The sequence below is a fragment of the Littorina saxatilis genome, linkage group LG8 (assembly GCF_037325665.1).
Source record: "Littorina saxatilis isolate snail1 linkage group LG8, US_GU_Lsax_2.0, whole genome shotgun sequence".
NCBI lineage: Eukaryota > Metazoa > Mollusca > Gastropoda > Littorinimorpha > Littorinidae > Littorina > Littorina saxatilis.
This window is the reverse complement of record NC_090252.1, coordinates 27031699-27048964: the sequence shown is the minus strand read 5'-3', so window position 1 is coordinate 27048964 and position 17266 is coordinate 27031699. Positions and strand designations below refer to the sequence as shown.

Genomic DNA, 17266 nt, shown 5'->3' with positions numbered 1-17266 from the left:
CAAAAATGTAAGCTTACGTTCTTAACAATTACTTACTCCACATCTTCTGCGGCTTATCTTGAGACAGGAAAACATTAGGAATACCCTGTGTTAGTATGTAAGATAGTAGTGTGTGTGTGTGTTTGTGTGTGCGTGTGTGTGTGTGTTTGTGTGTGTGTGCCTTTCGTGCGTGTATATGTATGTGTGTGTATGTGCGTGCGTGCGTGTGTGTGTGTGTGTGTGTGTGTGTTTGTGTGTGTGTGTGTGTGTGCCTTTCGTGCGTGACGGTGTATATGTGTATATGTGCGTGTGTGTCCGCGTGTGTGTGTGTGTGTGTGTGTGTGTGTGTGTGTGTGTGTGTGTGTATGTGTGTGTGTGTGTGTGAGCGTGTGTTGTTATATTTGTGTTCTTTTCTGTTCCGAAAGAAAAGGTTCAAAAACACAAGATGTGTTGCATAAAAATGAATTTATTTATCAACCCACCCTTGGATTTAGTGGGTAAGCACAGACACACGCAAAATACAAGGAAATATTCAAGGGCCAGCTGCCAAGCTGCCATGCTGCCACGGTGAGCAATGAATGTCAGTCCAAACTACTTTTAAATAACGCGTAACACATAAGTTATATTCTGTGTTGCAACAATTCAAACTTCATTGTTTTACATTACGATCGTGTACAGGAAACTTCCTTTTGTCTCCAACTCACCGACCCCCCGCATCCATCCCCCCCCCCCCCACCCCCACCCTCCGTGTCTCTCTCATATTTGAGTCACTCGCCCTCAATCGAATCACGACCATTTAACACACACACACACACACACACACACACAAACACACACACCCCCCAACATATGAGTTCAGTCTAATCCCAACATATGAGTTCAATATAATACCAGCTTATGAGTTCAGTGTAACACCAACACATGAGTTCAGTGCAATCCCAACGTATGGAGAGGGGGCGAGGGGGGCTGTTGGAAGGGTCAATAAGCCCAACCAGCCATATCGATCGTCCCATGTTTTTTTGCATAGACTGTCAATGTTGTCTGGGAGCGTTGTCTCCCTGTGCCCGTGAGGCCAGCACAGGTCAAAGACCGCGGGCTTCAAGCTCGGACCACACCAACTTCATCTCGTACAGCACAGGTCAAAGACCGCGGGCTTCAAGCTCGGACCACACCAACTTCATCTCGTACAGACACGAACCGGGGTCCCGCTCAGACGCCAGGCCCACCACAATATGCTTCCGGGTCATGTGAGCGGCCATGACCTTGGTGGCGGAGGTGCCGAGCACAGTCTGGTCACTGTCGCAGTGGAAGCAGTGGAAGTCCTGGCCGAAGATGAAGACCTTCCATAGGCCCGGGGTGGGGGCCACGCTCAGCACTTTGGCCATCTTGTGGCCGTCGTCCAACAGCAGTGGCCAGCTGGGCGTGGCGTGCAGTACGTTGCCATGGAGATCCAGGATGACGGCCTCCTTGACCTTGAGTCGCTGGTTGACCTTGTCCAGAAGAAGGACGAGGTCCAGCGGTGACTGGCTCGTCGGGATGAACCGCGGCGCCTTGTCCATATCTCGTTTGGAATCTAGGAGGAAGAAAAGTGACAGTATTAGCATTGCTTTAAGGAGGAAAACAAACCCCATAGCCTCAAATGACTGCCGTAGATAGGGACCGCATCGTCAGCACTCGAAATGCCTGAATTTATAGCAGGTAATATGAAGAATGATGAAGATCAGACGAAAGCACATTCATGAAATGAATATTGAGCTACGAAGTCTTTACACACACACACACACACACACACACACACACACACACACACACAGAACCGGAAAAGATTAAAGAGAAACGGAGGCATTGACTGAGACCATAGTTCATTATATGCATTTCTCTCGCGTTAAAATCATGACGGAAAGTTGAAAATGATTATATGCCCACACATACGTACTCCCGCACACACACACACACACACACACACACACACACACTAACACACACACACACACTCACACACACACACACACAGACACACACACACACACACACACACACACACACACACACACACACACACACACACACACACTAGAAGGGAAGTTGAAAGTGATTTCAAACTGGGACTCTTGATTTCCATCTGGGGATATGAATAGGGACTGCTCTGTCTGTTTGTCTCTCTGTCTGTCTCTCTGTTTCTCTCTAACACTCTCTCTGTCTCTCGCTCTGTCTGTCTCTCTGTGTCTATCTCTCAGAGTCTCTCTCTCTCTCTCTCTCTCTCTCTCTCTCTCTCTCTCTCTCTCTCTCTCTCTCTCTCTCTCTCTCTCTCTCTCTGTCCCCTCTATCTCTCTCTGTGTCCCTCTCTCTCTCTGTCTCCCTCTGTCTGTCTCTGTATATCTCTGTCTGTCTCTCTGTCTCTCCGTCTCTGTCACTCTCTCTCTCTCTCTCTCTCTCTCTCTCTCTCTCTCTCATTCATGTGATTAGAGTAGTCCCTCTCTTGGCGAGGGATGGATGAAAAAACGCTCGTTTGTAATGCTTATGCCACAACTATCGTAAAATAAAATCTGATTTGATTTGATTTGATCTCTTTCTCTCTCTCTCTCTCTCTCTCTCTCTCTCTCTCTCTCTCTCTCTCTCTCTCTCTCTCTCTCTCTCTCTCTCTCTCTCTCTCTCTCTCTCTCTCTCTCTCTCTCTCTCTCTCTTCGTGCGAGTGTGTTAAAACCATATATGTATAATCATTTAACTTTTCAGTTTTGTAAATCGTGCGTTTTTCAATATGATAATTTCAAATATGGTGATGATGATGACGACCCTCACCACCTTTTAATCCTCACAATCGCTGAAAAATATATGTGAAGAAAAAAAAAGGGGGGGGGGGGGGAGGTCATGATAAGTTTCAACACAACTCTAACACAAATTTGGAAACGTAAGTATTCAAACACTAAAGCATTTGAAAAAGTTAAACGAACAGTTTTGTGTGATAAATTAGAAATGGGTGGTATTAACATGATAAGTATGCATGATATGCAGACATCCTTTTTGTTATGCTGGGCAGCTAGGCTACAGCAAACAGATTTTCAAAATTGGAAATTATTTCCAAGACATTATTATGACGCTCTAGGAAGTCGTCTGTGTTGTTTTCAATCAACCCCGAGACAGTTTGTAGTCCTGATTAGAATAAAATCGAAATTTTGGCAATATGTTTAAAAAAAATGGATTGAGACTGAATAGACATTTGTTTTTTGTAGAAAAAGAACGATTTATCGATCAATGTTTGTGGAATAATGCAGGTATTGTTTTCAAAAAGAATGTTTTGTGTTTTTTAAAAATTGGATTAAAGCTGATGTGAATGTTGTACGTGATATATTTATGGATAAACGATAATATTGTCCCGTATGAACAGATTTGTACCACTGTTGGTTATAGCGCCACACGGCTTCTTGAGTATAATGCTTTGCACGCGGCCCTCCGCGCGCGTGCGCTGCGAGAGGACACGGCTAACGGAAACGCGAGCGACGAATCTGGGCCCTGTCTACAAGACCTGTTAAAAAAAACCTTCCTCCAAACAGTTCCGCGTTAGCAAAAGCAAGCGCACCATGTTCTGTACAATTTTGGTTACATAAATATAATATGTCCATTGACGAGAAATATTGGCTCTTGGCAACTAAATGTACAAGCGAGGAAAGATTAAAGTTGCTTCAATGGAAATTATTACATAATATTTACCCCACAAATATTTTACTCCACAAGATGAAGTTGAAAGAAAATAATTTGTGTAGTCTTTGTAACGAAATAGATTATATTGAACACTTTTTTTGGAAATGTAGAAACATTTGGAACATGTTATTAGATGTATTTTTGTTAATACGAAAGAAAATGTTATATTAACAGAACAGGATGTATTGTTTGGTTATTTACCAAGAATGCATACCCCAACAAACAAAATTATAAATCACATTTTGTTGATAGCAAAAATGTGTGTCAGTAAGTTTAGATATGGTAGGCCTATTGATTTAAATGTAATGTTTAATTGCGAATTAGGGTTGAGACGTTTGAGTATTTTGTAAATGAAAATGTTTAAGTATATGTGTATATGCGTATGTATGTGTGTGTGTGGATACATGATTATGTTGATGTCGCAAATTTTGACACCGCAGACACAACAGCATTGATTAATACATTCTTGTCCATTTATGTATTGTAAGAATTCGCGCCAAAAGTTAATGTTAAATTTGCTGTGCCACAGATTAATGTACAGTTAAACATACAGATACCAAGTGTGTTATATAATTTTATTGTTTATCGATTAAAAAAGCACGCTTAAGCGTCTTCCCAAACTTGAAATTTTTTTTTTATAATCATTTAACTTTTCAGTTTTGTAAATCGTGCGTTTTTCAATATGATAATTTCAAAGATGGTGATGATGATGACGACCCTCACCACCTTTGAATCCTCACAAACGCTGAAAAAAAATATGGGAAGAAAACAAAAAGGAGGGGGGGGGGGGGGTCATGATAAGTTTCAACACAACTCTAAAGTAATGAAACCAACCTTCATCGTCATGTTTGTCTTTTCTGCAGATCAACTGAAGCAGCTTCATGATGGAAACGTTAACACAAATCTCACGTGAAAGTGAAAGCTTTCTCCCTCGGAATATCTCGTGTGCAGTATGGTGCCGGGCGAGAGGCAATGTCAGTTATGAACGCTATATTGGCGTATTCACAGGCACGCGCTGGCGGCGATGACACACAAAGTAATAGCGACTTTGACCCTGGACTCTTGTTCCCTCAGATGTCACTCAATAATGAGCCGTCCACTTCCTTACGCCTAATTAGTGGCTCTCGCACTTTATTGCGCACTGTGTGAAACAGATATCAACAATGACGGGTTCTTCACAGCGCCTTATAAAGTTGGTTTGGTGCTCGGCGTGTTGTGTTTCACACAGTAAGGAGCTTACTGCAGTGGAAAGCAACCTCGCGTTAAAGATGTATTTCTTAAACCCCATTTCATTTGTCCGCGCTCTTGCTGAATAATGCAATGAGAAATATGTACAGTTGTTGCATTGACTCGTTATCATTAACAAAGTTTACTTTGTTTTTACATGTCCAACTCCACTGAAATCTCAGTTCCTGAAACTCACAGCATTTTTATAACCTTTGGGCTGACGGCTGTGAATATCAGTGCCAACAGTAAATATAACACAGAGCAAGTGTGCTCGTGATCACAAAGCACACCGACATATCTGTCAGCTGTTCTCACATCAGCAGTATAGGTGAGAACTGACACAGGGTGACAAACATACCACTCGTTATCATCACCCAAGTTTACCTTCTGTTTTCATACCCAACAATACTGCTATCTATGTTTGTGATTATAATAAAATGATAATTATAATTGTCAGTAAGTAGGCCTACTGGTGTCACATGACTGATTTGAAACAGTTGATTGGCTAATGGCAATACGCTTAAAACTGTTAGTGCACTCCAAGAGTGAACAAACCCAGGCAGCCTATTCAGTGTTACGAGAAGATTCTTCTCATCCTCCGTGTTAGTGACATGTAGCTTATCGTCTCAACATTACCAAATGATGCTTGACCCTAAAATTCCCCGCAGTTCAGTACTGAAAAGAACGGTTTTCGCATATTTCAGAACAACGATGAAAACAGAAAACGTCAAGCCTTCAAAACAGTCTTACCGTGTAATCATAGCACCAGCCTCCCAGCTGAATGCAGATACATTACACGAAATAACATGCCAACTTTATTTTTTGCGAATGAGCGAACGATCGTGTCACTTTGACATCAGGGGACGTCACTCAGTTGCTTGGGGGTTGTTCAATTATTGAGAGCGAGTGGAAGATCTTGTGGGTGTCCCGCTACCAATAATTAACTGAACATAAAACTGAAACTGTATGCTTACGGGTACATTAGGCATACTGTTGGTGGCTAATCGATAAAACAGACATGGCAATCCCGGCACACACACAAAAGTAGATCTAACTCGACCTGTCCACACAGTTATATATACTGTTCAAAAAAAGAAACGCATAGCTTGTAATATTTGGTTAATTTAGTTATATGGCTACAAGGATATCCACCAAACTGCAGAAAATGTTTATCTGGTCGTCGACCTTTCGTCCATTGCCACAAGTGAGCTCTGCACGTGACGCATGCGTTATCAGTGGCTACAATGTCAAAATTGCTCATTTGGCATGACCACTCGTCATGCTTCAGTGTAATCTCGTGAAACTCGGGGAATATTGAGCTCTCACCATGTCTTCCAAAACCCATAAAAGCGGATTGTTCGCCACAAAGAAATCAGACGACAATTCAGCGACGAAAGATGGCCCGATTGAGCAGAGAAGACCGCCAAATTGCATTGGGTCGTTTACAAGCAGGCCAAAGTCAAAGTGCAATCGCCAGGCACTTCCACGTGTCCCAGAGCACCATCAGTAGACTGTGGGTCAGGTTTCAAGCCACTGGCTCCGTTGCTGACTTGCCACGAGCGGGAAGACCAAGGGCGACAACTGCTGCTCACGACCGCTTCATACGGCTCCGCCACCTCCGGAATCGTTTCCTGTCGGCCTCATCTTCTGTCCAGGCTCTCCCCGGGCCACACCGATTATCGGACCAGACCGTGCGGAACCGCCTGCATGAAGCTGGTTTGAGAGCTCGCAGACCTCACAGAGGAGCTGTCCTCACCCGCCGCCATCGCCAGAACCGAGTGCAGTGGGGCAACCAGCACCTTCGCTGGACCGTCCGGAATCACTGGAGACACGTGTGGTTCAGCGACGAGTCCTACTTCCTGCTCCAGCGACATGATGGTCGGAGGAGGGTCTACAGGAGAGTAAACGAACGTTACGCGCCCAACTGTGTGGATGAGGCACCCGTTCATGGTGGTGGAGGCGTCATGGTGTGGGGGGCGATCAATACCGCTGGAAGGAGCACCCTGGTGCACGTCCAAGGGCGCAAAACTGCCCAGCGATACGTGGAGGAAATTCTGCGCCCACACGCCCTTCCTCTTCTGGCTGACCAGGATGCCATATTCCAGCAGGACAACGCTCACCCGCACACAGCACGACTCACCACCCAGTTCCTCACCGACCACCATGTCCAGGTGCTTCCCTGGCCATCCATGTCGCCAGACATGAACCCGATAGAACACCTCTGGGATGAATTGGACAGACGTGTGCGCAGGCGAGAAGAAGCGCCGGCAAATCACCGCGATCTATTGCAGGCACTTCAGGAGGAGTGGGACACCATCCCACAGCAAGATATCCGGCATCTGATCCAGTCCATGCCCAGAAGGTGCCGGGCAGTTGTTGCTGCTCAAGGCAGTCACACCCCCTACTGACTTGACAGCCTCGGCACCCAATCGTATTGATTGACTGATTGATTTGAAGATGCAAATGAACTGTGTGTGCATTCAACTGTGTCCATACCAAATTTCAAACAAATAATCTAAATATTGGATTTTCTGTTAATTTTTTCGAAAAATAAAACAAATTTGGCAAGTAGCAACTATGCGTTTCTTTTTTTGAACAGTATATTAGCCTGCAGAAAAATGTGCCTTGTCAAACGTTCTGATCTCTTGTAGTTACTGACAATATCGTTATTGAAACAATCACAGTGCGCTAAGAGATTTATAGAGCAAATCTTGAAAATAATTATTGAACTAAGCGCTACACGCTTCGTTCAATAATTCATTTTCTCGATTTGCTCTATAAATCTCTTAGCACACTATGATGTCTCAATAACTTCAATAATAATAATAATAATAATAATAAAAAAGCACTACGACCTACCCACTGAGCAGCTGTCACACTAGAGTAATAAGCTAGAACTAATAAAAGGTGCCAGTCATATTATTCGTGCAACAGATTGACATGTGAAATGCCCTCGTGTCTTTTCAGCAAAAAACGTACGTCTCAGTCAGTGTTCCGTGATTTGAAAGAAAAGATTTCGTCCGCATGTATAGAAGTTCCTTTTTCACGACTTCAGGTATTGCATAATATGTCCAATAATCTTGCTGTAATGGTGGAAGGCTGCTGTATTTGAGGCGTTTGAATTATCTACCGTATTTATTTTTTAATTATTTTTATTTTTGGAAGTTGGATGAAGAGTAGACTTCGACTTCAGAAAATGTTGTAGAGACCAAGCGTTAAATTTCAACCGTTGTTTTTGTTCTAGTTCCAAAGCACTTTCCCAACACGTGTGTTGCACTACTATCAATCTAAATATCTGTGATAGTTTTCAAGTGGAAATAGTCGTTTCTCTTTGTTGTTATAACACTCCGCTAATTCCCAGCCTACCTGAAACAAACAAAGTAGGCTAAGCACGTTTAGCTGAAGCTGCGTCCCAGGCTCACGCTTTTACCACAGTGCACTGCCCTCAACAAAGCCAGAAGCAGCACGGATACACTTTGGCGGACAAAATCATTACTCATCGCTTTGTCAGGCAGGGAAATCTGTGTTTCTATCAGCCACCCAGCAGCGGGGGAACATCGCTCGTTTCAATTTGTCACAACAGTGCAAAGGATACGCTGCGCTGAGCACAATGCGGCCAAGCTGTCGACTGGAGTCAAATTATGCATCACGGGATGTTGGATATAGCCCTTTACAACCCTATGGGCAGCGGCACAATAACAGGCAATATATCACGGGATCAATTCTTGATGAATATGAGGCGAAAGCCAAGTGAGAGAGCGGGGCTAACAAGGCTTGTTTTACTGGGGTCGACGGTCGGTGTGAATTTCCTGTTCCACTTCATTAGATTGGACAGCTGCCAGTAGACAAGTTGATTGTTTTTTGTATCTCTGATACACGAACCCCTGTGAGCACATCTATATATATATATATACGATTTGTGTCTGTCTGTGTGTGTGTGTGTGTGTGTGTGTGTGTGTGTGTGTGTGTGTGTCCGCGATGCTCGCCCAAGGTTCTCGATGGATCTGTTTCAAATTTGGTGGGCATATTCAGGTAGACCCCGGACACAACCTGCTCGATGAGATATTTCAACACGTGCTCTCCGCGCGCAGCGCTGAACCGATTTTGGTTTTTCTCTGTATCCATTCCCAGTAACTCTTCCTTATCTTCTCCAGTGTTTTCAGCGTTTATCTCCCTTCCTTCGTGTGGCGTCAATCCATATTCCCGTTACTACGTTACTATTTTTAGAATGTCACTGCACTGTCCAGAACGCTTTCATTGCACCCGTAAGTTGTCCTTACTGTAAAAGTGAAAAGGTCGAATCAATTTATAGCCACGCGAAAAATACACTGTCATCTATCTCTATATATTTATAGATATAGATATATATATACGGCTTCTCTGTGTGTGTGTGTGTGTTTGTGTGTGTGTGTGGCCAAATTATTGCAACAAATTTCGCACCCAAATTAAAGCATTAATTCCCGTGTAACTTCATTAAAACTTTATATGCCAGTTGAGGGCGTTCACTTGACTATCAGGATTCAAGACATCTTTTACAGGGATCACGTGACCGCCGCTCAAATAAGGGTACCCTCAAAATCGACCAGACAAAAACGGAAGGGCCCAATTAAAAATAGACCAAAAATCACAATAGGCAAAACTTTGCAACATTTAAATACGAGAAGAAAGTCAAATCAATTATCTACCTTGAACAGGTTGATTTGTTTAACTAGCTTGCGTATGTCGTGTGCCATGCTATTCCTAATGATGCAGGTGTCGATCGCAAGAGCCGTCAAAAACGGGACTTTTTGCATCATTTTTAGGGGTGTCATAACAAAAAGCGCTGTACTATAGCAATGACTTGGTGGATTGCTTTGAAACTTTTCAGAATACATAACCTCTTCATGTACATAAACATATATGTTCTACCATTAATGATGTTTTTATGTAACCACTTTTTTTCTCTCTTTTTTCTCCCCTAGTCATAGTTGTAGTAAAATAGGTTAGTCCCTCTTTAGGGCGAGGGCCAGATGCAAAAAAGCATATCTATGCTTATTCTTGTCACCCTCGAAAAATAAAGATTTGTCATTGTCTCTCTCTCTCTCTCTCTCTCTCTCTCTCTCTCTCTCTCTCTCTCTCTCTCTCTCTCTCTCTCTCTCTCTCTCTCTCTCTCTCTCTCTCTCTCTCTCTCTCTCTCTCTCTCTCTCTCTCAATGTCCGTGTAATTATAAGATTAGACAAGTCCCTCTCTGAGCGAGGGCAGGTTGAAAAAAAGCTCGTCTCTAATGCTTATACCACAACCCTCGTAAAATGTGTTGCTTGTCATAAAAAGTTATAGTAAGTTAGGGTGGGTGCTGGATGCAAACAAGTACGAAAGTGCTTATTTCATAACCCTCGACAAATCAAGATGTACCTTTTCTTATTTGTCTGTCTGTCTGTCTGTCTGCTTCTGTCTGTCTGTCTGTCTGTCTCACTAACTTTAAGTGCGTATCTGTCTTGATAAAAGAAATTGAATGTGATTATTGTCTAACTTATATCGAATAATACAGCATGACTTCCCTTCTTTGTCTCTGTTAATCTAGGGAGAAAATATCCAGCGATATTTCTCCGTAGGCCTAAAGTTCGGCCATGACCTAGGCAAAATAACTTGCGCAGCCGCAGAAACAAGAAAATGGAAATCTTTTATGAAATGATTGGGAGCCACGCAAATTTGACCTCTTGATTCCGACCATGAACCCGCTGTTGATAATCTGGAAGGTCGTACCAGAAATGCAGATCTATCTCTGGCCGATTCATAGATTCAACCTACAAACTGCGACCTCATCTGTGATCAGATGGCCAAGCAATGCGTGAAATCTTTTATTCTAAAGCCTTATGGCTCGTTTCGACAAGCATTAAACGAATGAAATTAACCACATGCAGTTTATTCTTCAGAAAAATGCACACACAAAATGGGTTGGGTTCGGTGATTTGTACATAAACGTCTTCCTCACGATAGATTCGCTGATTTGTCTTATGAAGCCGTCATCAACACGAACACAATGATTGCAGAAGCAAACTCTGTACCTACACGACCGAGACACAAGACTGATTATTTCACAGCTGCAATGTGAATAGAGAACAAAGACGTTTTGGGTAAGCTTACTCACGTCAGGTCTTCACTGAAAAGCTAGTAACAGACGGAAAATTCCGAATAAAAGTAAATGACGTCAAAGTCTCTTTCGCTTTGCGTGTAACTTTGTCATGACGTCTTTTTGTGACGACAGTATACGCGACAATGTGTTCGCTTCCGGTGTCATTTTAGACTGAAAAGCAACTCAAAACAAGGAGCTAAGCCTGTGTCTTGAAACAGCTGAAACACTCTTTTGGATTGCCGTTTCAATGTTAACCAAAAAGTTAAAGAAAAAAAAACAAGGTTCAGTTGCGAACTGACAGCGGATTGAGCATTTATTCCTGTTGATGAAGGTACGATTGAAGCTTTATTCTCTCCGTCAACCAACAAGACTAGATTTGTAGCAGACGAAAAACAAAGTGTGCGTTTTTCCTGTCTTGTGAAGGCGATTATGTCGTTATAAGTTATCTGTACGTTGTGAAGACATTTCAAAACAAAATTTAGCTTTGATGGGTCACGGGATATAAGCTTATACGTTTTCATCCATGGAATTGTTTTTTTTCGTCTCGGCAGCAGGGTGAATGAATTCATGATGTCTTTTCCGGAACTGGACAAAACTGGCCTTGCCAAGACTGAAACAAAATATAGTTCTACAACTTCTAGGCTTGGGTTGATTGCCCATGGTGAATTTCCAATGATTTGTTTCCACATCCCATGACAAATTCTCTTTACTTTGGTCATGCCATATATACGTTACAGCTACGTCCATCCATGGTATCGCGTGATATTTTGTCTCGACGGGGTGAAAGAATATAATGACGTCACTCTCAGCAGAGCCTCGAGTGACGTCATCATATTCATTGACCCAGTCTCGACAAAATATCAGGCGATACCATGGATGGACGGAGCTGTAACTTATACTTATCATATAGCGAGCAATTGCATCATTCACGCTGTAGATGATTCTGTCTCTCAGCACCACTTTAGCTACCTGTGCAACATAATGCATGTATGCATAAAAACTTGAGGTGCAAGTTTGACACACAAATACCAGGCAGTTGTTTTTGTAGGCACTTACGTTCTACCTAGCTATATCGTCGTAATCACTAGCCACTTATAGCCCAATGTTCGCGCCTAGCACAAACATTAGCTATATAATATATTATGCAGGGGGTAGCCGACAAGCAGTCCCGGTGTCACGAACTGAAAACTCTGCCTGAACAATCCTTCTCATTGCGGTCAATGCGTATGCGCTAACATGGGGAGATTAATCAGGTCGTGAACAACCTAACCCTAACCCTAACCCTCACCTTAATCCTAACGCTAATCCTAACGCTAATCCTAACCCTAACCCTAACCCATGGTTCGTTCGGTCAAAGGGTCGCATTTTTTAAGTCCAAGATTGGCGCAATGAGAAGGATTGTTCAGAAGAGGTTTCAGTTCGTGACACCGGACATTGCATATATCGGAAATGACATGTTTTTCAGATAGCCAGACATGGGACTGGCAGTTTTTTGTGCACAAATAATTGAACCGGACCTGAGCTGTTTGACCAAAACCTCGGGCCCAATCAAAACTCTTGGGCCTTGCCAAGTACTTCCCCTCTATATGTATACTGTGGGCGGGCAGGGGCTGGGGGAGTAGGCTGACAAATGGTGCGTGCCTACGGTCACGACTGTAACTGGAGTAAAGAGACCAATGGTGATGTGCAGGAGAAAGTTACCAACTGGGTGGGCACCAGCCGCAGAGACAGATTGGTTGAAATCCCAAAGAAATCTCAAATTCAACCAATCTGAAACCGCGGCTAATCCTTACCCGGATGGTAACTTTCTCGTGCACATCAGCTCAGAGGTGGCATGCGCCCAGACTGGCTATGTTTGAAAATATGGCACATAATGCTCGCCGGAACTGCTTTTTCAAGTCGACAGAGTCCCGCCCACACGGTAATATTTCAATCCGAGTGGCAGATGGAAACGAGCATTGTACAATTATAATGGCCTCTTCTGCCACACAAATGTTCTGGTTTTAAAAATGAAGCATTCTCGCTCTGGCACCAACATCTATTACTCTGACACATGTCTGGCACTGGTCTTTAGGCGGTCTGGATCCACCCTTCACTCCACATACACTCTGAAACCCGGCCCCCCCACCACACACACACACTCACTAGCTGGCACAGGACTAGAACCACCGTTTTCATTCTGGTCGAGAAACAAACACTTACTCAGCCATATTGACCTGAGTGGGATTCGAACCCACGACTCGGGACCTAACAGTGTTTGAATACTGAAGTTCTTATCCCCGGCGCCAATCTGCTCGCTAGGAAATGTGTGGAAAATGAGAATACATGAGGTTTTCCGTGAGCGAATGTTCACTAAAGAAAGAAACAACAAACATGGATCGGTGCCTGGACGACAGGGCGATTCACGTCCAGCTGAAATCTGAGTTGGCAAACAAAACTGAAAGCTAAAGACAAGTAGAAACTGAAGCGCGCGCACACACACGCACATACCCACATACACAAACAAACAAACAATAAAGGTAATCGACGGTTCATTGTCTGATCAGCCAACCCAGAGAGAATGTAGCAAGCCCCTCTACAGGATCTATGGCCAACCAACAAAAGAACGACACACGACCAAAGTAAGAAGCAAATCAGGATGACATATAATACGACTAAGACGATGTAACTTCGTCTTCTCGGATATTTTACACTCGTTTGCCTATATTTCCGTATTTTTTGATCAGTTACTTCACATATAACGTAGACAAGCAGGGCCGGACCAAGTTCGTTTGAGGGGGGGGGGGGGGGGGGGGTCCAGGGGCCGTCAGTCGAGGCCCCCGGGTGGGGTGCAGGGGCAACGCCCCGCTGGGGGGTCTGGGGGGTATAGCCTCCCAGAAGCCGAGAAAATTTTGCATTTGTGAGGTCATTTTTTGGTCTTTCCTTGCAACTGGGAATCAAAATTACACATTTTCAACAGTAACAAAACACGCGGAAGTGGGAAAGGTATAGGGGCGAGCACTCAATGATCTCACAGTGTGCAGTACAGTCCCTTTCCGAAACATCGGTTCCCCGATAGCGCAGATGATATCTTGTTGCAATCGGTTCTCTGATACTATTAATACTAGTGATAGTGTAGCGTGTGACTTGACTTGTGGCCTATGATGATGGAATTATAACGGGGAGGGCAGGCTGTTGTCGACTTGATGTTGTTCATAATTTGAAATAGTTTTAGAAGACCAAATAAACTAAGGGAGTTGGGGGAAGAGCTTAAAAAGTCCACATATTTTTTTTTCTTTTCTCTGAGAGGTACATCCTCCAGGGGGGAGGGTTCCGGAACCCAGGACCCCCCCCCCCCCCCCCCCCAGATCCGGCCCTGACAAGTACGTAAAACAAAAATCGAAATGGAGGAAATGTCTCAATAAAAATGTTAAAGGCACAGTAAGCCTCCCGTAAACCATCACAGATACTGTCAGGCTTTTACACACAGTACAAACACCCTTCCATATGAACGCTCACCGAACGGGAACATCCTAGGTGCCCTACGTAAAGAGCTAGCAATTTTCAAAGAATTAATTTTGCGGATTGTCTATCAGACAATCGGACGGTGCTTTTTGCGCTTCTGACCTAACTTTTGAAATCTAAATAATAAATTGACAGCTTGTTACACAAACATTCTTAAATCATAGAAGAAATCTTTTTTTTATCAAGACAAGATCAGAACAATACGAAGTTTTGAAAGTTTAAAAAAAAGATAGCCAGGAAGCAGGGTCACGCAAGGTCGTGGTTCTCGTAGCAGACGACGCTGCCTGGCGCCAGTTCCTCTGAACCGTTAACCGCCACAGCCGTTAACAGCCGTTTCAATGTTGCATTTCAGATTCAAAGGTACACAATAACGTGCTATTGCAGATCAGCTTACAGAGATTTGCATTGAAATGACAAACTGGCGGCTAAATAATTATTGTGAAAAAAAAGGGAAACTGGATTACACGGGTTGACGATGGCTCAGAGGTAAGATAAACCACGCAAAAATAAATTCTTTGAAAATTGCTCGCTCTTTACGGAGGGCACCTAGAATGTTCTCAAGCGGTGAGTGTTTAAATGAAATGGTGTTTGTACTGTGTGTAAAAGCCTGACAGTATCTGTGATGGTTTACGAGAGGCTTACTGTGCCTTTAATCTGATAAGATTGAATCAAGTATGTGCCTTTAAAAGGAGACTGAAGGCTGGAATCTACCCCTGAGAACAGGAAGTAGAATTAGAATAAAGATAGATCTACAGCATTGATAAAGTACTTATCAAAATCTGGTTATTAAGCTTAAATCTGTTGTTTGTTTTTTCGATTTTACACATTTATTCAGTGGTGATTCCTGAACAAAAATCTGCTACTATATATTCCAAATGTCATACATTATTTCATAACGCATAACGCCTTCTTTCTTTTTATTTCTCTCCAAAGCAATCATTGAACTTACGTAAGCCTCGTACATTAAATTTCTTATTTAAAAACTGTCATGTCGGGTTTTTTAAACCTTTTCTCAGGGGTAGACTATGAGCATGTTTTCTGTCCAAATGTAGGAGGAAGGGGTAGTAATTAAGTAGAAGCACCACATTTCAAATACCAGCGTATTAATGCCTAGGAATATTCATATTTTGTATCGTGGTTTATCGTAAGCTTGGATGTGACAAGTTGCAGAAATTGCTTGTCATTTTTACACGTTTAATTTCATGTTCGTTTGTGTTTCATGCCTGACATTTAACTTCTAAATTGGGTACACAATTGTTTTTTTCAATTAACCAGTCAAGTATTTGTGTTTTGTGTTCTGTTCTTTTCCTCTATCAGTGTTCTTCGTGTGTGATTAGTTGAATGTTGATTTGTTTACGTATTTTCAGTAGAATCTTAGAAGTTTCTTCAGTAGTACCAGTACAGTAGTATTTGACAAAGTATGATACCCCGTACTCAAATTGTAGTCGTTATCTTAAAAATAAGCACGTTAAACCTTATTTTATTTGTTATTTATGCCTAAGAACTTCTTGAACTTTCAGAAAAAATCACTGTTACAAAACTCATCGGTTTTGTCGCACATCGCAAAAAGAGTGCATCCTTGACGGCTTCATTTTCCTCTTTGGCAAATGTACATTTGCGTGATGGTATTTTATGTCTGCAGCACACACACACAAAACACACACGCAACACAACAACAACAACACCAGCCTCTTTGATGTAGTAAGCATAAATAAAGTTGCATTGGCAAATGACTGCGATGAAATAATGTTGAAGTCGATCTTTGTGTATGTGCTGACTTACCTAAAAGGGACAGCGTAAAGGCATGTAGAGTAGCGGTCCAGCTGATTCCACGCCAGGCGAGAGGTGGGAGAACATTGGGCCTACCCTATCTAATGCTGCAGCCTGGTGAAAAAAACAATGTACAACTTTATTGCGGGTTCCAAGTGGTTGCTGTCATATGGTGTGTGCGAAAAGTGAATCTTTTAATCAATACACTCGCCTCGTTCAGTTAGTCATCGGTCTCTCAGCCACCAAATGCTTTACGTTCATAATTATCCCGGCGCCTGTAAAATCACATTTTCATTTTTTAATATATATATGTATTATAAACTTACCGCAGAGACACGCCAGTGTAGTTATGCCTTATGCAAATGGCCGAAGAAAATAAGAATCTGACAAGCCAACATATGAATAGGCACACTCCTCCTCCCGTAAACCATCCGTTTCTAGCCACGGACACTGTCAGGCATTTACACACAGTACAAACACTTACCGCTAGAGAACACTCTAGGTGCCCTCCATAGAGAGCGAGCATTTTTCAAAGAATTTAGTTTGCGTGGACAGAAGGGTGTGAATCGGACGCTTCGTTATGGCGCCAAGCATAACTTTTAAAATTTGAATAATAAATTGACAGCTTGTTAGACAAACATTGTTAAAACACAAAAGAAGTCTTTTATCATCAAAACAAAGTCAGTACAGTTAGAAGTTTGAAAATAGGAAGCCCGAAAGTATGTCAAGTGGGTGAATAAGTGTATTGGTGCGTGTAAGTTGCAGCTATTTTGATTTGATGACGGGGAAGTGGGCTACTGAAAAAGATACAACTTTGGCTTTTTTAAATGCTGTTCGACTGAGATTTTAAACATTTGATACTGTTTGTTGCTGTGCCTGTGTAGATTGAGTATTGCGCGCATACACACAACCATTTGATACTGTTTGTTGCTGTGCCTGTGTAGATTGAGTATTGCGCGCATACACACGAACGTC

At 42.8% G+C, this 17266-nt stretch overlaps 1 protein-coding gene across 2 annotated transcripts; it reads right to left on the bottom strand.

The window, feature by feature from the left end:
• Nucleotides 1–720: 720 nt before the first annotated feature.
• On the bottom strand, nt 721–16438 carry LOC138973182 (uncharacterized). Of its 2 annotated transcripts, XM_070345871.1 has the most exons (3): nt 7765–8228; nt 4513–4917; nt 721–1552 (listed from the first exon to the last, which is right to left on the bottom strand). In XM_070345871.1, exons 2-3 carry the CDS (start codon nt 4559–4561, stop codon nt 1119–1121), a joined length of 483 nt encoding a protein of 160 aa, XP_070201972.1. In that variant the 5' UTR covers nt 4562–4917; nt 7765–8228; the 3' UTR covers nt 721–1118. The 2 variants fall into 2 exon arrangements, with proteins under 2 accessions (XP_070201972.1, XP_070201973.1); XM_070345872.1 differs by lacking the exons at nt 4513–4917; nt 7765–8228 and adding an exon at nt 16304–16438.
• Between the last annotated feature and the right edge of the window lie 828 nt (nt 16439–17266).